Source organism: Nothobranchius furzeri, chromosome 1 (assembly GCF_043380555.1).
Source record: "Nothobranchius furzeri strain GRZ-AD chromosome 1, NfurGRZ-RIMD1, whole genome shotgun sequence".
Lineage (NCBI taxonomy): Eukaryota > Metazoa > Chordata > Actinopteri > Cyprinodontiformes > Nothobranchiidae > Nothobranchius > Nothobranchius furzeri.
In genome coordinates, this window is record NC_091741.1 from 110,425,366 (window position 1) to 110,446,781 (window position 21,416).

Here is a 21,416-nt window from a genome sequence, read left to right on the forward strand (position 1 = left end):
GCCCCAAGTGACTTTCCTGACTTGTTCAAGTCAATAATTCGCTTTTTCAGATCCATGCTGAGCTCCTTTGACTTTCCCATTGTAGCGTTTGTGGGCGTTTGTATCCAATGAGCCCTATTTACCTGGCCTAAGAGAAGTCACCAGCTGTAGTCACTCATGATCACTCACAAGAAGTTAAGAGGCCATGCTATGAAGCTCAGTTCACTGACACGTTTCTAAGTCACCAAAATTGCTAGTTCATGTTGCTGTATGTATATTTGTGACCCAGCAAATGTGATCACTTTTCTCTGTTAACCCATAATAAAGACATTAAAGAACCAAACTTCATGAATGTTTTTTGTGACAAAGAAGTATCTGTTCCAATCACTCTATCAGAGAAAAATCTGAGTTTTAGAAATAACGGGACACTCAGTAGAGCCATTATATTATATTTTTTACAAGTGTGTGTAAACTTCTGACCACAACTGTATATGTGTGTGTGTGTGTGTGTGTGTGTGTGTATATATATATATATATATATATATATATATATATATATATATATATATATACATATTAGGGTTGTCACGATACTAAAATTTCAAACTCGATTCGATACTTGAATAAAAACTCGATACTCGATTTCGATGCTATTTAAAAACACCAATTTATTGAACAAGTTTATTCAAAAAATAACATTCCTCAATTTATATTGCAAAGATTAAATGTTAAGAATTAAGTGTATAAAGTGCTTAAACCTTTTAAGTATCAGCATTTTTTAAAATGTGCATACAAAAACTGGCAAAAGTTAACACTTTAAATCATGAATTGTCTCACTATATATACACTATTTGCAGAGTGATGTTTTGCTGCTTAAACTCTGTTTAAGTTGCATTTTTGTCATAAGATGTAATGCCATATGTTTGTTCTGTACTTTTGAACAACTCTGTTGGTCAATAAAGGGAGAAAACAAATTTCTCCACAGTAGGACAAAGGTACATCTACCGGTAATCTGAATAAAAACAGATTGGCGGACGGCAGTGACGTCATTAAAGCGCCGGTTAGTTAGCCGCAGCTAGTCTGTTTACGCCTAGAAATACTGCGGTCAAGTGAATCCCAGACCCGCTCCAAACGAACAGGGGAATCACGTTAATGATTCCTAACAAAACCTTTTGACATGAAGATGTTTTGGTGCAGATAATGTCTTATTTCGAGGCTGCACCATGGGCGCCCGTCCGCACCCGTTATATGGATATACGCTGATGGCGATTCGCCAATGGATCTAAATACCCCGGGGAATCCAAGTAGCACAAAAGTTGTCAGCGTGAGTAAACAAACGTCCTGCATGCTAGAAATTAAGTCCGGGTTGCAATAAACGGGAGTTTCCTTTAAGCACATAAGCGTGAATATACAACTACGTGTCGGACTTGGTATGCTAATTAAGTTGGGCTGTGAAGCGCCTCCCAAATTCGCAGTTTATGTTTTTGTTTATTTATTTGGCAGACAAAACTTGGATCGGAGTCAATTCGCGTGGGAAATTGCAATGTAGCCATGCGGCGTCTTCTTCTTCTGTTTGTCTGGGAGGCGGAGGCTGCTTTACGGCATCTGGCTGTCGTGCGTGCCGGTGTACTTGAAGAAGGCTGTGTATAATAGTCTATAATATCGATACCACAGGGATGGAATATCTTATTTAGATACCACTTTTAGTATCGATTTAACACTAATATATATATATATATATATATATATATATATATATATATATATACACATATATATATATATATATATACAAGCTATATATATATATATATATATATATATATATATATATATATATACATATATATATATATATACACACATATATATATATATACAAGCTATATATATATATACAAGCTATATATATATATATACATATAATGTACTATAATCATGTCATCAGTGATTTTAGCCATATTTACAATCATTTTATTTAGACCAAAACAATCTGCTCGCTCATCTCTGTCTCCATGCGTGCAGATCTCTCCCTGCTCTCACTCAGCTTGCAACTTACAAAGCAAAGTAGCCTCTCGACCAGCCAATCACAGCATGTCCAGGAAATACTGCTTTCCAGAAAAACAGCCAATCAACAGCATATTGAACTCTTTTCTGCTGCTTAGCAACCATTCACCATCCACTGGCTGCAGAAGTGAGATTTATTTGGAATTTATGTGTCATGATTATGGTGACCTATGTTGACTTCCATAAAAGAGACACTTTACCCTTCCCTAAACAGTTAAACTGTCCTTTGTACAGTTAAAGAGGTCTATTTCCTGGATAGTTTCTATTTACTGTTATTTTGTCCTTAAATTGTTAATTCAACGACACCTCCTTTGTGTCGGGTCTGCTCACCTTGGCTCAACTGAGGGAGCATTGAGGAGGCAGTGCGTAACAAGCATCGACATGTATACTGGACAATTCATTTCCATAGGCTCCAATAACACATTTTTGAGGCTAAATGGGAGGTGGCCACCACCACCATTTTGACCGTGTCAAAGGTTCCATCAAGCCCAGACAATTCCACAAAAGGGAAGAGAGGTGGAGCTGAGAGTGGGGCTGTAAGGCTGGGATCAACTGACGACACCCGGTCGAACTAGCTACAAGCTAACCCGAAGCTAACCCAAAGCTAACGCGGAGGTGGGAGCTAAGCTAACGGAGGTAGCAACCTAGCTACAACCGGAGTTATCTGTGCACAACACCAGAGCTTCTGAGTCAGAGATACGCCGGGCTGACCGCTGGGTAAAACCGGGTGGAACACAGAGGTCTCCCGAGAGCTCCGCAAGCCTGCAGCCGCACAGCAGACAAGCACCGCTGCGATCTGAGATGCACAGAGCTGCCGCTGGAGAGAACCGGGTTGAAAGGTTTCCATCCCAGAGCTCCACAAGCCGTCAGCCCACGCAGCCGACAGAAGCCGCGATCAGACAGAGATGCGCCGAGCTGCGGGGTAGAACGGGTGGAAAACATCGGTCTCCCGAGAGCTCCACAAGCCGATAGTCGGAACCCAGCTCCACCAACATGTTATATTTCAACCCATTTTCTAAAGTGCAGCATTATGTTAAATGCACTGGGTTTTACCCTATTACATTTAAATTTCATGGTTAAACAGTACATGTTAAAATCTAATCTCAGCTCGGCAGTGACCTAAAATACATAAATATAATTTTACTTACCGAAAAAAATGAAGTGGAGACTCCTTGGACGCTCTATTAGTGCAATTAATGCCTCAGCAAGTCATTTTGTCCAACAATTGCACTAAAAATATCCAAAAAAGAATACACAAACACAGAGACTCAAAATCCTGGAACAGTTTCCAAGCCAGACCGAGGCTCTACTGAGGCCTTTCCACGGAGCTAGCTCTGTGGTCACGTGGGTCTGATGCTCATTAATGATACAGAATTTTAGGCTTTTAATGCACTTAAACAGAAGAGTGAGAAAAACATTCACCCCCCTCAGAGTTGTCATGAGTGTAAACTAGATCATTTAAACCAAAAACATGTTTTGGTACCAGGCTGTAAACATGTTTATTTCTGCTGTGAAATTGGTATTTTTAACATGGGAGTCAATGAGGATTTGCTCGCTTTTGACACCAGCCCCCAGTGGATGAGGGTGGAACTGCAATTTTTGGTACTTCCGTGTTGGCCTCAATTTTTGAGCCGCATTGTGGGGGCTTGGTAACAAGATCCAAACGGGGAAGTGCTAGCGATGGGTGACGTCTAACATGCAGTTAATGAAGGAACGCCGACACGAGCCTCGAAGGGAAACAAGGATGTGGTGATGTTCCAGAAGGTAAAAGGAGCGGGCTTACTGTTTGGAGGTTGAAGATGGTGCTGAGGAGAGTGGGAGCTCTGGAATCACCCGGCGTGAATGACGGGCCACGGCGATGCAACGGGTTGAGCTGTGGCCGTCCAACTTGAACTGGAGCATCGGCTAGGACCAGGGAGCCACTGAGTCAGGTGAGCACAGATGCTCCGGGCGTGGCGAATTGAGTCAACGTGCTGGAAACACGAAGACAAAACTTAGGGGAAGACACGCTACCGAGCGAGTCACTGTGGGTTCCGAAACGAGCGACAAAGGCCTAGGCCATGGACAGAGCTAAGGAGCTTTGATGACTGAGCACAGACTGTTGGGAAGGACTTCCTAAAATAGGGTGTGCATGAGGACGCAGATAGGTGGAAACTGGTTTGGGGAATGCTGGGAAGTGGACTTCAGTTGGTGTCTGGTGTTAAGTGGATGGCTGACGGGCTGGGATCATGACACTTTTTTCCATCTCATAACAGTATTATTTATACACTAAAACTGTCTCAACTGTACACTCATTGGCAAAATAATGGTTTGACAAATATTCATTTGTTCTTTATTGTCAGTTTTCTGTAGGATTTAGAATTAAGCTGGTTGTAATTAAACTGACCACACCATGTCCCCTGTTAAGTGCAGAAGACTGTCACAATGCGAGCAAGGAGGAGGTTAGGACCCAAAATGCAGACACCCAGGATGACACGAGGCAGGGGTGGAAGATGAAATAAAAATTCTTTATTTGGGGATAATCCAAAAGCAGGGAGCCAAAAACCAAAATCCAAAAACTTAACGGGAGATCCAAAAACACTAGAGACACAAGAAGCTCTGGAAACACTAGAGATACAAGCGAGACGAGACTGACAGAAAAACATCACAATGGGCCGACAAACATACAGAGACAGACAAGGTCATATGCACTGGGAGGATAAGAGGGAGATGAACTGCAGGTGTGTGGGGAGAGAGAGAGACCAGGTGAACTCAATACTAATCAGGGAGAGGGCAGTGAGTTGAGGAGGAAGAAAATAAACATGATCTGAAACAGAGCCTAAAAACAAGAAGAGCCAAATATCACCCAACAATTTGGGAAGAGAAACACACCAAAAGAGACTAATAAATGAACAGTTGAAACTAAAGGAAAAACACTACAGAAATATACACTACAGGGGCGTGACTAAGGAGGGCTACGTGGAACACAGGACCTGGAGGGTAATACCTGGGGGGGGGGGGGGGGGGGAGGAAAAAACTAGAGGGGCTGTAGTTCTGGGAACACATGAGGAAGATGCAGACAAGGACGCATGAGGGCGCTAAGACACACAAAAGGAGAACCTAGAGAGGGATGGAGAACACAAGGGGACACATGAGGAGAGATGCAGACGCAGACCATGACAAAGATATATATAAATATATATATATAGGGTCCATGTTGAAGAAAGATGTCATATATGTATATATATATATATATATATATATATATATATATATATATATATATATATATATATATATGACATATTTCTTCAACATGGACCCTGCTAATGAACTCATTTAAGGTTGTTTTTGATCACAGAAAGAGAGAAAACGTAAAAAGGCAGGGAAGGAAAAAAAAGTGGTAACATCTGTGAAATGTTCCTCAAATGAATTAACTGACAAAGTCTTTGCAGGGTGTGATGACAAGCCAAGCTTCTGGGGCTAAGCCCCCTATCTCTCAGTACTAGTGACGTCCCTGGCCACGGGTGTATCACGTTTAAATCGTTGGACTTTTTCCCACGAGACGTTCTTCCATCTGTGCTATCTATCTTTGACTCTCCATTTATTGTTTTCAGGGGGAATAGTGGTGCTGTCGACCAGCTCAAAGTAAGTGGAATCCTGACCAATCACAGGCTTCTCTGTCACTTCTGATGGATATTTTCAAAGTGACACATTACTCTGAGCCTGTTGGAGAGCACTTGCTACCACTGATAACGGCGTTGCGTGTCTCCGCAACTCCACAATTGTAAGCTAGGTTTTACAAGCAAAAACCAATCCTGATTTCATTTACATCAGCTGTGACAGTCCTGGAACACTGAAAGGTGACCTAAGAAAGCAATTATTCTAAAGGAGGTGTTCTGGGCATCATCCAAACTATTTGGATGACGCCGTATACATGTAGCTTTAGTTAATCATGTGTTGTTTCCTCGTACCTTCAACGGTTTCCCGTGTGATCAGTGGTGCTAGATGCACCAGGTGGAGCATCTCAGAGATGCTGCCACTCAGTCTCTGTGATGTCTGGAAGTTTCAGAGTTTGCTCTGATAATCAGTCGCAGCCCTGAGGGTGCACCGCTGCATCAGAGATCGTGGAAAGGCTCACCCCAACTCACTAACTCGAATGCTAAGAAATAAAAGTCCCTCCGCTGACGAGGTAAGAACAAGGGCAGCATACAAAACATCTGGGGGAGCGGCTTCAGAAATAGATGATGCTGACCACTATGAGGCTGAGCATGGGTTGCTTGTGTCTCCAAGAGGTGAAAAGAAGGGGCTGGTCAGTTTCTCCCTCTCCAGTCGTTCCCCACATTTGGAAGATGGTTTTGTCTCATCTAGATTTCTAGTTTTTTAAATATCTTGGGGTGAAAAATAAACTTGTAACACATAAAGAAAATAATTGTTATAGTCTTTGGGACATCATGAATGTTCATCTCAAATGCTTCATTTGACAAGAAATGTGATTCTCTGCACAAACCCCCTTTCACATAAATAGATCTGACCAGTTTTATTCTTGAGCTTTTCAGTACCTTCCAGAATGAGCTGTTTCAGGGCTCTGCCTCTTTAAGGACTAAAAGCTGGAGCTGGCCACGCTTTCTCATCCCCACTCTGGCTGCTTTACATTAAGATGCTCCGATACATGGGAGGGGCTCAGAGTCGAGCAGCTGTTCCTCCAGCAGAGATCGCTCTTGGACTTTAGAGGTGATTGCATTCTGATTTCCCCATTTGTGAAGTCACAAATACCTTGTTTTAGGCAGATAATTCCTAAAACCAAAAACTGACAGAAAATTAAAAGACATTGGTTTTCTTTTTCATATTTGGAGTACTTATAGAGGCAGACCCATATCGCATCACAAAATGTAGGATTTAGACAATGTGTCTCCTTTAATAAGTGAAGGAGGAGGACCTTCATTTAGGAGGGAGGGTCCTGAGTAGAGCTACTACTTCTCCATATCAAAATGAGTCAGGTGAGCTGGTTCTGGCAAACGTATCTGGGAGTATACTCCACAGTAAACCCAGTTCCCACTGATGCATCCTCTCAGGAACGCCCTGAGGTCCCGCACGGAGAGGTGAGGAGTGTTACTGAGAGGAGGGAGCTTTGCTTTTGCCTCCTGGACCTGTTACTTTCACGGGTCAACACTGGAGTAGCAAAGGTCGATGGATGGATTACCCATGTTTGCTAAATGTCTCTGATAAACTTTACCTTCTGAGGACATTCAGCCTGATTCTGGTCCTGGATAGATGTCTCTCAGATGGATGGCTCGAGGTTTGTTATGTTTGATCACAAAATGCACCAAGGTCCGTGAGTCAGCGTGACATCACCGTCAGAGCTGCCTGTGTGCTTGCATTGTGAGAGTTCCTGTGTTGTTTGTGCAGGATTTAATCATGACACTCACACTAGAAGAGGTGTGCATAATTGCACAGGACTTGATTAGCACATCTCTCAAATCAGAGCTGCAGATGGAACGGTCATACCTCTCATGCCTCCTTCTGCTGCATTTAGAAGTCCCTCCACCACAGCACCGTCTGTAGGCTTGTGAGTGACAGGTGGTGGTTTGGAGCAGCACTTTGGGTCATTTCTACAGAATGTAACATCCAGAGAAGTGAACAGGATCGCTCAGCTATAAAACTGGTGTTGATGTCCTTAATCATACTCAGACGTAATTCCATTAGCATTTCCATCACATTAACATAATCACATATTTGTGATTTTATGGGTTTTATAATCACGCTGTGATGTAAAATAGGAGGTTTGATGTAGCAGACACATGGCTCTCCAGACTAGAAAGTTTTTTAAACTTTCACGTAGATGTAAGACCATCAACGTTTGTAAACTCCTGTAGACACGTGTCTAACGGAGGTCATTTAAGTCGAGGAGAAATGTGACAGAAGGCTGTTCCTTCTCTATGATGATCCAATTAAAAGGGTAAATAAAGGGTTATGGACATAACAGAGTAGTGATTCAACGGTTACCGGCTTTAATGGCTGACGTGGCAACACTTTCTCTGTATTTACCACTGAAACTGTATCAGGTGATGAGTGTTTTGGAGCCTCCCTGGTAAAGTCTATTTGGGGGTTCTGAAGAGGAGGGTCCATCGGATTGTCGAACCTTGGATTCAGGAGGAGCAATGTGGTTTTGGTCCTGAACACTGGACCAGCTCTATACCCTTAGGGGGTCCTGGAGGGTGCGTGGGAGTTTGCCTAACCAGTCTACATGTGTTTTGTGGATTTGGAGAAGGCATTCGGCCGCGTCCCTTGGGGGTTCCTGTGTGTGTGTGTGTGTGTGTGTGTGTGTGTGTGGTGGGGGTGTGTGTGTGTGGGGGGGGGGGGGGTACTTAGGGGGCTGTTAGGTCCCTGTATGACTGGTGTCATAGCTCGGTCTACTTTGCTGGCAGTAAGTCGAGCTTGTTCCAGGTGAGAGTTGGACTTCGCACTTTGTCACCGATTCTGTTCATAACTTTTATGGACAGGTGCAGCCAAGGTGTTGAAGGCATCCGTTTTGGAGGCCTGGGAGTCAGGTCTCTGCTTTTTGCAAATAACGTAGTTCTGTTAGTTTCATTGGAACATGATCTCGCTGGAGGGGTTCGCAGGCGAGTGTGAAGCAGCTGGGATGATAATCAGCTCCTCTAAATCCTTAGACCATGGTCTTGAGTCGGGAAATGGTAGAATGCCTTCTCCAGGTCAGGGATGAGGTTCTATCCCAAGTGGAGGCGTTTAAGCATCTCAGGGTCATGTTCATGAGTGAGGAAAAGCTGGAGCGCAAGATTGATAGTCAGATTGGTGTTGGTAATGCAGGCAGAAGGTAAAGCTCTCGATTTACCGGTCATCTACGTTCCTACCCTCACCTATGGTCACGAGCTTGGGTAGTGATAGAAAGAACAAGATTGTGGATACAAGCGGCTGAAATGAGTTTCCTCCACGGGGTGGCTGGGCTCTCCACATCGAGAGGAGCCAGTTGAGGTGGCTCGGGCATCTGGTCAGGATGCCTCCTGGACACCACCGTGGTGAGGTTTTCTAGGCACTTCCAACCAGGAGGAGACCTAAAGGAAGACCCAGGACACACTGGAGGGCCTAAGTCTCTAGGCTGGCAAGGGAACGCCTTGGGATTCCACCGGAAGAACTGGTCCAAGTGGCTGGGGAGAGGGAAGTCTGGGCCTCTCGCGTTAGGCTGCAAGGAAGAGGATGGATGGATGGATGGATGGATGGATGGATGGATGGATGGAAGGAATTTCTTCCTGGAAAGTACTCTACCTGGAACCAGAACCACAAATTAGTCACGCCATTATGCCACTTCTCCTCCTCTAGTGGATTACCTTTTATACTTTGTTTTGTCTTCGTGCAAATTGGTTTTTAGATCTGTATTCGTCAAAACAATATTCACTGATAATCATGAGTTAGTGCTGTGGTTCCCAAACTTGTTGTTCTAAGTGCTTCATGTTGCACCTGATAGTTTCAGTGGCCCCTAAGAGCATGCACGTGCATGCACATGCACCCACATGCAGGCACACACACATACATGTGCATGCACACACAGACAAACACACAAACCCTCCAAACAGACACACTATGTTTCCAAACTTCACTCCACACTGCAAAAAATTACAAGTTCCAAATATAATAAATCAGAACATCTTAAATATGAACACATCAAACTAGTTGACAGTAATTTCTAGAAAATTGTATTATTTTTAGTTATATAATCATATTGAACAATTCTGTCAATAAATTTTTCAAAGAAGGGGGACAGAAGGGGGTCAAGGATTCAAGGTTTATACCAAATGTTTGAAAATCTATAAAAAATATAGACTAAAATAAAATAAGTATATAAAAAACATATAAATATATAAAATTCTATCTTATTTGAGTAAAATAAGTAGAAACCATGAATGAAACTAACTTGTGAACAAAAGGGGGGTCATGTCCTCCCTGTCACACCAAAAACAGTTACGCCCATGTTTGGGGGTATCAGTGAAGAGGCGAAGGCAACGCTGGATGTCTGTGCGGTATTTCAACAACAACATGAAATATTCCAGATCTGATTTGAAGGAAATACTCAGTAACAGGTGGTAGGTGGAGCCGGCCTGATGCTAAGTTTTTATAACACACTAGACATTACAGAACCGAAAGATACCCAGGTCACACGATACACCTGTCTGAAGCAGCTGAGGAGGTCTGAGCTGAGTTCATGGAGGTGAAGTAGTATCCAAGCAGGTGGAAAAAGGTCCTCCAAGATTCAAAGGTGCAACAAGGACAATAAAAAGCGGCAGTTGGAGGTGAGGAGGAGCTATGCTTTAAATAAAGCCTCCAACCCCTGCAGCAGACGTCGCCCAGCCTTGTACAGCAGTAGCGCTGGGCATGAAGGTTCAGTTTCAGCACTGGAACCTGTTTGTTGATCATTTCTTGTTTGTTGTCTCATTTTATTTTTTTCTACTCGTGCTGTTTTGCTCCTGCAGCCTGGCCTTAACCTACACCATGCTCATTTACCATTGTACGGTTTCCACGGACACTTCAGGGAGGTCATCCATCAGGCTCTGCTGGTTGATTCCTAACATGACGTGTAGGAAACACTGATGTGTTTTCTGTCTCACTTATGCAATTAGAAAGAAACTTTGATGATCACACACTTTCGTGCATCGTCCTGTAGTCTCATAGCCGGGACAGTAAGCTGTTAGACCTAAAGCGATTACACCTCCTGATGTACAGATTCACAGAATGAACATCATGAATAATGAAGGGGCGGCTTATATGTTCATGTAAAACACAAATTGCCTCCTTAACCAAAACTGCATATGTTGTGTGGTTCGGGCAAGACGGAGAGTGGGACAGAAGATGGCTGGAGGCCATCTTTAATGTGGGATGTGTAGCTTAGAAGGGCTAATGGCTTAACACGAGTCTGCCTGGGACAAGAATAGCCCGCTGTGTGTGTGTGTGTGTGTGTGTGTGTGTGTGTGTGTGTGTGTGTGTGTGTGTGTGTGTGTGTGCTGCGGCGAAGAAGGTTGCCTGCAGCTTAATAAACAGTTAATAAAAGTTATTTTATCACCAGAATTAACAAAAATATCCTGTAGCAGCTGAATTTAGGATTTCTTCTTGAAAAGAGGTAGAAACTGAAACACAGAAAATATATAATTTAATGATTTCACCCTTTTTGCTTCTGAGTCACTGGCAGGGGTGAGGAGTGAGCACCACCTCACCCCTGCCACGTGGACCTCAAGGGATAAACCATCAACCCTGATCAATGGTCAACTTTCCTCGCGGGGTCACCCATAAAGACAGTGGGTTAAAATTTGCTCGAATGCATTTGTTTATAAGTCTGTCAAAAATAATAAATACAACTTTCAATGAAGGGTCATTCAGGATATTCAGGTAGTCAGCTGACCTCATTCTTGGAGCACATCATGTTGCTGAACCTAGACCTGACCAACTGCAGCAAGCCCAGATCATAGCACTGCCCCCACAGGCTTGTGCAGTAGGCACTACGCATGATGGGTGCATCCCTTCATCTGCCTCTCTTCTTACCCTGATACACGCTTCGTCTCTTGTACCCATTTGCTTAGCTAAACCCAGGTGGCAACTTTATTTTGGGCTGAGCATTTGTTGGTGATTGAAAAAGTAGCTTGAGATATTTTCAGAGCCAACCATTTTCTTCTAATTCATTGTTAGCATTGTTAGCTCAGCGTTAGCCTCTAGCCTGCTTTACTTGATTTTATAGTAAAACAAAAAGATGCCGTGGCTCATTTGGGGTACAGTAAGTAACTTCTGGGTCGCTCTTGTTTACTGGATCCGGTTCTTTGAACAACTCTGGAGCTTTTTACTTGCTGGTGTCTTATTACAAATGCTAGCATTGCAGTGTTAGCTCGCCAGAAACACGGCAACTTAAACTCAATAATTGTAAATAATAACTATTCATACCTCTTTTTTCTTTGAATAGAGAAAACTGACAACTACCTAGCTGAAAATGAAATCTGTTTCAGGATAACCTTCTTTCCAACATTTTACTGTTTTGTGATTATTTCACTGGAGAATTCTTACATATTGCACCTTTAACCCTTTTCCATACTAGCTAGATCAGGGATGCCTAATCCTCGTCCCTGGAGGGTTGCTATCCTACATGTTTTAGTTGTTACCCTGCTGCAACTCACCTGCTTTTAATCAGCAGAGACTGATGAGCTGCTGAACAGGTGATTCAACCACTGAATCAGGAGCATTTAAGCAGGGAAACAACTAAAACTTGATACCGGCCCTTGATGACCAGGGTTCCCAAGCTCTGATCAAATAACATTTTTATTGTCCACATAAATTATTGGAAATAACATATAAATAATCTGTTACTAATTAATGATGCTGTATAAAAAAACTTGTGAAATTATTTGTGAATAAAATATTTGGTCAACTTACAGCCCTGGTAAAAATAAATAATATTTATTATACCATGAGGTAAGGGAACCTACACTGTTTTTATCTTGTCGGCTACTTTTGAAAAAAAACAGCAGTTCTACATGGTTTTCCCCATGTCTAACCGAAGTGTATGAAAGCAGTTTGCACTTTTGTGCACAGTCAATCATTTCTGCGTGACAAAGGGTGTGTTGTTGAAGGGTCTTCCCAAAGATCCTGGAGGAGAAATCTTTGAGAGGAGTGGAAGAATGCCAGATAAAAAGTTTTAATGGTGCTTCGGTGTTAACACATGATTTAAACATAGGAATTACAGAGTCCTAGCATTCTGTGTTATATGTGACACATTTCATTCATCACACTCAGACTGTCTGTTGTTGCCTTGGTGGTGAGACGCCATTATCAGAGACAGACAGATACCCACATCACCCCGCTTCTCCTCCAGCTTCACTGGCTGCCAGTCAACTTCAGGGTTCATTTCAAGATCCTGGTTCTGGTCTATAGGGCCTTACATGGACAAGCACCATCTTACATTGGTGATCTTCTTAGTCCCTACACCCCCAGCAGGTCCCTGAGGTCCAGTGATCAAAGCCTACTGGTTGTGTAGCACCAGGCTAAAGACCAAAGGTGACAGATCATCTGCTGCTGTGGCCCCCAGACTCTGGAACTCTCTCCCCCTGAGCCTGAGATCAGTGGACTCAGTGGTCTCCTTTAAAAAGCAGCTGAAGACTCACCTGTTCAAGGTGGCTTTTGTATGACCTTCTTCACCACTCTCTCTTTATTCTGCTCTCCCCACCAATTCCACCTTCCTCAGGATCCACTGATTTCCCTCTTTCCTATTCACTCTCTCTCTCTTTCTTAACATTTTTTCTTTTAAATCGCAATCGCCTATTCTTGCTCATTTTAAATATATTTTTAAACATTTTCTAAATGTTTTTTTATATTTTTACAATATTTTATTTTTTTGTTTTTGTGAAGCGCCTCGTGATTTTTATCTTGAGAGGCGCTATAGAAATGATATTTTCTTCTTCTTCTTCAGAGCAGCACCGAGGGGGTGAGACACGGCGTTAACGACGTTTCTCTCTCTCTGTGCATCTCAGAAATAAAAAAGTTAAAAAACTCTAATCTAACCTCAACTCTCTCTTTGTTTTCCTGTCTCATGTAGGCTATAATTACAGAGGCGGAGCTGGCCTAAATGGCGCCCTGTGCGAGATCCCCCGTGAGCCCCCCCCCCCCCTACACACACACACACACACACACAAGAAAAAAAATTACACCTACCACTTTGTTTCAAATGGCGTGGAGTGTATTATATATAACAACGTTTGCTAACTGAATACAACATCCAGCTCCTGGCCACCTTCTCACCACTTGTCAAAGTTCTACTGAAATAGTGCTTTTATTGCAGAAATATTATTATTATCATCACTCATCACTATTATTATTATGAAGAACATGTGATTTCTATGTTTTGTTGATGGAAGAAAAAAAATAAATAAATAAAAAAATAAATAAAAAAAAGAAATTAAATGCCGCCCCCTCCAGACTGCCGCCCTGTTCGGCCGCACATGTTGCACATATCAAGCTCCGCCACTGTATAATTATTCCATACTTGATTAGGGGTTTGGATCTAAACACGTGTCTCCTCCTCTACGCCCTCCCACTCCACACGGCGTGCTCGTATTCATGCTGAATCCAAACATCAAACATGCTGCTGCAAGTGTGTCGGGGTTTATGTGTGAAAGGCAGCAGGCTGAGCGTGGTGCATGAGTTTGTGCACCAATGCTGGGGGGGTAAAATAAAGAAAGCTTAGTGTCTGATGATGAGGGGGCCGCGTCAGAGGAAAGCTACAGCCTCGAGCCAGTGAGAAGGACAGCTTAACGTGGGAACGCAGGAACAGGAAAGGAAAGACTTCAAGCATCCAAGAAGAAAGGGAGCTAAGTTATGAAATGATGTACGATACCATCATTACAGCTCTGGCCTCCTGCTTATCTGCAGGAAGTTCCAAAAATCAATAATCAACACGATTAACTCAATTCCTCCATGATTGTGCTGTTTTGCTCACACCCACACACCTCTGGTAGGATGTTAGTTGTACTATCACTATCGCCAGGGCAATAAAGAAGGAGGAATGCAATTTATTACAAAAATCAACTTTATTTTAGGAAAACTACACATTCCAGTCTGCACAGGATCCTTAGAGGAGGTTTAAGCTGTGGCGGGTTGAGCTTTCGGTACAATAGCTCAGAGTTTAGTGGCAGCTGGTTCCGGTCCCTTTGCCCTTGCTTCAGCATACAGATGTTCTAAATACTTCCAGATAGTTACAACTTCCTGCATTTACTTGTCTTTATGTGGAATCAAATTTAGTATCGACTGGAATAGCTTGTATACTGGCGACATCTCAAGCCTCAGAAGTTCTAGGAGCATGTGGTCCACGCGTTCGTAACAAACGATGAGTGGCGCCACTAAGTGTGGATTCAGCATGACCAGGCCTTTCCACCGCACACGTAACGACGTACGTGAAGCGTGGTACGCGGCACTTATCTGCCGTTGTAGTGGAGGCGCGTTCTGGAAGCCCCCCAGAAACATAGGGATGCACCATTCTGCTAAAATGACGTTTGAGTCCATTTTTAGGCTCTCTGCTTTCAGCCCACATCAAGCTCAACAGTTCAGATCGGGCCAGACAGAAGGTCAAACATAGGAGCAGTGTAAAATACCTGGAACCTTTCAAAATAAAAGACACATGAAAGAATGCCAGTTCCTTGAAAGTCAAATTTACTCATTATTTAAAACAGTTGCAGTGATCTCTAGTATGAGTGCCTTGGAGGCATTCTCTGGAGAAAAAGAGCTCTGGTGCACCTAAAGATGTAAAAGTCACGCGGAGGAGAAAGACATCTCTCCTCTGATTGGCTAACAGCAACAAAACTCTACCACTGACAGTTTGCTCTGCAACGTTGATGGTTTATCTCCACAAATAGCACACGCCTGAAGGAGTTCTGCTGTGTGGTGGAGTTGCTAATGCTAACAGTTAGCTTTTATAGCTGATACGTTCTCCGCTGTTTCCCGGACGCTAAACCAACAACAGCCTTCCCTGTGGTGAGCCAAGATGGGTGAGTACATGAATGTTAAGTGACAGAGTGACGTAGATGTGTCAGGCTAATGCAGGAGATAGGTGTAGGAGACTATTTTCATGTTCAGGCTGCATGAAAAACTCAGAGTGACTGATTATTTTCTAAAATAACAAATAAAAAATGGGTTTTCAGTGAAAATGCCTTTTAACCGATAAAAACAAACAAAATGTAACAACAAAAAATAAATAAAAACCACACATATCTTCTTGGATGCCGTTCTCCTTGCTCTTTCTTGAACTGCTGAAATCTTGGGTGACCAGCTGTGTAAAAAGCTCCCGATGGGAAGGGAGCTGATGGGTAAAACGCATCTCTTACGTTACGCGCTGCTTAAAGGTTGGTTTATGCTTGACGCGTCCGCGAGGTCCGCACGGCTCCGTGCGGAAAAGTTGCGTCATTTTGCGTCATTTTAACAACCACGCCCCTCCATCGCGTCTCCGCACCGCCCAGAATTTCCGCAACGCGCACCTCGGAAAATTTCTAACCACGCGGACGGACGGGCGCAGAAAAACATGGCGGACCGGCAAGAACTAGTATGGCAGAGGTTCGTAAATACAGACATTTGTATGATTCAGCTCTCAGAGATCACCGTGATCAACATGTTGTTAATAATTCTTGGAGAGAAATAGCTCGCACTGTCGGAAAAGACGAGAACGCTGTTAAAAATGCTGGAATGCCATGTTGTAAACAGTCATTTCTACTTCTACTATGGTGTAGTGTTGGATGCATGCCGTAGAGCTCCATGCTGCCCCGTTCAGTTTGGGAGAATATTGGCTCACCGCAGAGACGAGCCGCATGAACCATAAAAGCTGCGAGTTGTGAAGCGCGTTCCATCCGCGAGCCGCATCACCGCGCGGAAAGTGAATGCGTCAAGCATAAACCAAGCTTAAGCATCAAGAGGAAAGGCCGGGTAAGAGCAGGGAAAAGCCTCACGGAAAATCTGAAGGTTGACTGGACACCACTCTCAGATGTTTTACTGCAGTCCAACTGGATCTCTGAGAGCCGTCAGCCCAATCGACTCTCGATCGAGTTAAATTAGGTCAGACACACCCAGAGCCAAATCATTTAGACTCAGTTATAATTTAGATCCCACACAAAGAAAAGTAAAGATATAAAGATGAACATTTTCAGGAACGTTTGTCTACTAAAGCAAAAAATAAAAATAAAAGACTTTACATGAAAGAGTTTTTGAGCTAGCAGACATTCAAGTCTGGCCTTTTTTCTCATCTTATGTAAATAAACGAATATTCAGGAGGTGTGAGCGCTAACTGATCCCTTTCTGAGCCCGCAGCTTGGCTTTTGATGTTGTCATTATAATTGGACGAGTCTGAGGGCGGAGAGAGAAACCTGCTCGGTTCCTAACTGATTGTCGTAAAAGTACGAAAGCACAGACTGAGATGAAACACGACTCAAAGGCTGCTCGTCTCTCACAGATGCAAGTCTTCCGTTTGATTCCTTCACTGTTCCTTTGTTTGTCCCATGAAAACAAAACAAAACACATTCCACCGGTGCACATAGATCTGCAGAAACAAACAGTAAGAGGTGGTGAGAAAAATCTGCTCCCAATAACCTGACGATTCACTTCCTGGTTGTTCTGATGTTGATCAAACTAGAACCTTCAATGCTGAGATCAGTGTTTGTGGTCCCTGGCAGAACCGCCCTGACTCACGAGCCACCAGCCTGACATATTTCTGGGTCTTTGTGTCAGAAAATGTGTTGACTCTAATCTCCTTTGGCATTCCTTCTGTTTTTTTCTGCTGTGTTATTTTTCCAACTGGAGTTTGTGGAAAAATTCCAAGATTTACTCGATGAAAACACCTCAGTGAAGCTTTTTCTCTAATCTCAACTAAATTATTTCTTTTCTAGTTGCCTGAGTTGTAAAAGCACTCAACGAGAAACTGGAAGTGTAATGCATCTGGAGAATCATGATTTAACCACACCGTTGTGGTGTTTGCAGGAGTTTGACACATGCATCAAATGATTTTTCCATTCATTTCAGCTGATCTTTGTTGATTTTATTTGTGTCTGTTATAGAGATGTTTGGTGTGATTGTATCGGCTGATATTGGCATTAACATGTAATATCAGACAGTATCAGTATTGGGGTTTACTCTGAATGACCTAACTTTTACATACCATAAACATATTATAGATCAAACTCTTCAGGTACGTCAAAATATGACAAATCTGAGGTTTACTTTTTGAAATATTTTACTTTTATTTGGCTCAATTTGATAAATATGTGTGTATATATATATATATATATATATATATATATATATATATATATATATATATATATATACATAAATGTATGTATAAAGTGTTTTTGTGAGTTTCTTCTTCCATCAAAAACAGGGAAACACGTAGTTTAAGTGTATTTTCTTTGCAAAACTTTACATTAATAAAAAAAAAGTGATGAATCCGGAGGAGAAAGTTGCACCAGAGCTGCTGAAATTTATCCAAATTAGTAACCGATGCAGACTTGAGTAAATTACTCCTTTCATTAAACAGCAGGAACACAGATTTGTGTTTGCACAATAAAGGATCTGCACATTAGTCGTCTATTTAGAGATTCAATGGAAATGTGTGTGTGTGTGTGTGTGTGTGTGTGTGTGTGTGTGTGTGTGTGTGTGTGTGTGTGTGTGTGTGTCTGTCTGTCTGTGTGTGTGTCTGTGTGTGTGTGTGTGTGTGTGTGTGTGTGTGTGTGTGTGTGTGTGTGTCTGTGTGTGTGTCTGTGTGTGCAATTTTGATTGATTTTGACTATTTACATTTTGTTGCTGCATAAGTTGCTGGTTTTAGAAACTCATTTTCTTTTAGATGTTTTTTGTTGCTTCTTCAGACAGAACTGGTTAGAGATAAAGAGCAGATGAAGCTCAGCTGATAGCAACAGAGTCATGCACAATTTCTCATTTTATTTTTGTTCATTACAGCGTGTTCTCGCTGTTTGACGTCCTCTTTTCCATCTTGGCCTTGCGATTCCTCAAACGCGTGGAGCAGTGGATCAAATATCAACTCCATCCTGAGCTGTGTCACCAGCTATCCCACTGTTCATCTGAGCTGAATGTGATTTCAATCTGAACTCAAGCTGGAGTTGGGATTCTCATTTATCAGCACAAAACGACCGCTGGTGTAGCTAATCTTTGATTTTCCATCTCTGCCTGGTTTCACTGTTCCACAAGGAAAAGCATTACTGCTGACGACACAGAGCAGGGAGACACAGATTACATTTGGCCTTGTTGGTCCTGAAATTGGATGTTTTAATATCACCTGATTAATAAACACTGTTTTAAACAACAGTCACTCGTCTCTGATCAGAGTTTGTTGAACACCGCCGCGAACAGGAGTTACATATGGCCCAGAGACCAGCTGGTGTGAAAAGAACCAGCAGGTGTTTATAAAAGACATCTCAAACAGTGTTTATTAAATAAGAACTAAAGTGATTGTAAGTAGTGTTCTAATCTGCTTTAACTGTGTGTCCTAATAATACAGAGGCATTTCAATTCAATTTTTCAATTCAAGTTTATTTATATAGCGCCAAATCACAACAAGAGTCGTCTCAAGGCACTTCACATAATAAACATTCCAATTCAGGACAGTTCATTAAGCCAATCAGAAATAATGTTTCCTATATAAGGAACCCAGCAAATTGCATCAAGTCACTGACTAGTGTCAGTGACTATACAGCAATCCTCATACTAAGCAAGCATAAAGTGACAGTGGAGAGGAAAACTCCCTTTTAACAGGAAGAAACCTCCAGAGGCTCAGTATAAGCAGCCATCCTCCACGACTCACTGGGGATATGACATGACGGCATGACGGAAAAGAACTGAGAAACACTTCTTTATAGAAACCACTTTCAAATAACACAAATTCACTGACTGAGACGTCGTTTATAAACCTATTCAGCTGTTTTAACATCACTAGCTACTGTTTATAGATCCTTGTGGAGTGGTACTTGACTGCAGTGGTGTTTCTCCACGACTGCTGTCGACACTGGGTTTATAAATTAGGTCGGTGCTATTAAAGCAACTTCAGAGTTGCCAGTCCAGTCCCTGTTGGAGTTATTAAAAGTGGAACTGACATGGTGGAGCTGGAGTCTGCTTCCAGCACACTTCCTGCATGTTTTAGATTGCGAATACAGCTGATATGTATTTTTTTGATTTAATGATGAATTTCTCCCATAGAAACTAATAAAGGTTGGGGAGACACTTCAGCAGTTAGAGTAAGGTGATAAAAGGACAAATGCACAGCATAGAGATACGTTTCACTTTTGGTTTAACTAAATGGACACTAGGGGGTGCTAAAAGCAAGCCAAAACTGCCTGGTATCCCTTTAAGACCTCCGTTTGCAGGAATAATGAAACAAACCCGTATTGGTGGGATGAAACTGTCTCCCTGCTCTGTGATCCTCTACAGAAACTCACACATTAATTTTAATAACATGAATATACTGTAGGATATCATGCAGGTGTGTTTCTGGTTGAGACATTGTGCTTGGCTGATTCTTAATTGGATTAATTTCAGAGACAAAAACAATCCTCCCTAACTTTGATGCTAATAATCTTCATTAACATGATGTGAGAAGTTGTAAACTGGTGTCTGTCTTTCTTCCAGGAGCCAGTGGAGATTAGGGAGATGAAGACCTCTCTCCTTTTCCCTCTCCTCCTTTTTGCCTTGGGAGCCTGTGATGATGTCAAGTACATCTCCAAGAGAAACTCAGGTAGGAGAAACACTGATGTACGCTAATCTATCTCTGCCCCACGCTGCATGATGTCCGTTCCTCAGTCATTTTCTCTCTGGTGCTTTCTGGTTGCTCCGAGAGCTCGACGCTGTGGTTGTGTCCTCCATCAACAGGTCCTCTCTTCTCAGATAACACTCAGACTCGGTATCTCTGGGCTCAGATGGCTGTGTGTCTGCCTCTCCTGTTTCTGCTGAGGGTGTGTAATGTTCAGCCTGTCTGAGTGCAGCTGTCACTGGTGCTGCTGCTGGGCTCGTTTGTGCATCTGCAGGCTAGCCGATGACAGATCTGCTGATGATCTTTTATTTGTAATCGATTTGTTGTGTCTCGCTGATTGGCTTGAAGGAGGAGAGTGTGATTGGGATATTGACATACGGCACGCCATGTCAAGGCTTTGTGTTCTGAATGGAGAGCTAGAAACATGAGGTGCTCGTTCACCAGTCGGTGGTTGGATTGTGATCATGCTGCTGATGGTTTTGCACAGAAAATACGAGTTTTTCAGCCACAGGTTGTGTAGAAAACCCCCAAGCATTGTCAGGGACGTTTTTCCTGTTCGTCTGGACGCCATTTCAGCAGCATTTGTGCATTTTGCACACATTTATGTAACAAAAACTCCTTTTTGACAAATTTTGGAATATAATTAAGAATTCTGACAAACGACAGATCAATAGAACAGTATGAATCAAACCCACCATACTCCCGAGTCATTAGAGGACAAACATGCTGGCTTGTAAAAGTGGCTATGCAAATGTTTGGGTTGTGTTTTTTTCATAGATCAACTTCAGTCCTGCTCAAATACAGGGGCGGATTAAGGACTGAAGAACATCCGGGGCTTAACACACGCACACGCGCACACACACATACACATGACACGCACTAGTCAACATCATATATATTTGTCTTGTACCACATAATTTTTAATCTGAAGCTACATATTCAGCATATTCAGGGCAGAGTATTGTTCCTGTTAGTGTTTAGTGTGAGATGATAGTAAATATTCCCTTTCTTTCTCCAACAACTTTACCTGATAGTAAGCTAACTTTAGGCAAACCAGCAGCACAACAAATATTTTCAAATAAGACTCACAAACCTGAGTCAACAC

At 42.5% G+C, this 21,416-nt stretch overlaps 1 protein-coding gene across 2 annotated transcripts in view; it reads left to right on the plus strand.

Moving 5' to 3' along the window:
- il1rapl2 (interleukin 1 receptor accessory protein-like 2) overlaps window positions 1-21,416 on the plus strand; it is a 713,182-nt gene that overhangs the window by 124,711 nt on the left and 567,055 nt on the right. For both annotated transcript variants that reach the window (XM_070553197.1, XM_070553198.1), the window contains exon 2: window positions 20,191-20,296. In XM_070553197.1, the coding sequence (XP_070409298.1) occupies window positions 20,212-20,296 (85 nt within the window). In that variant the 5' untranslated portion in view covers window positions 20,191-20,211. The remainder of the gene's footprint in view (window positions 1-20,190; window positions 20,297-21,416) is intronic.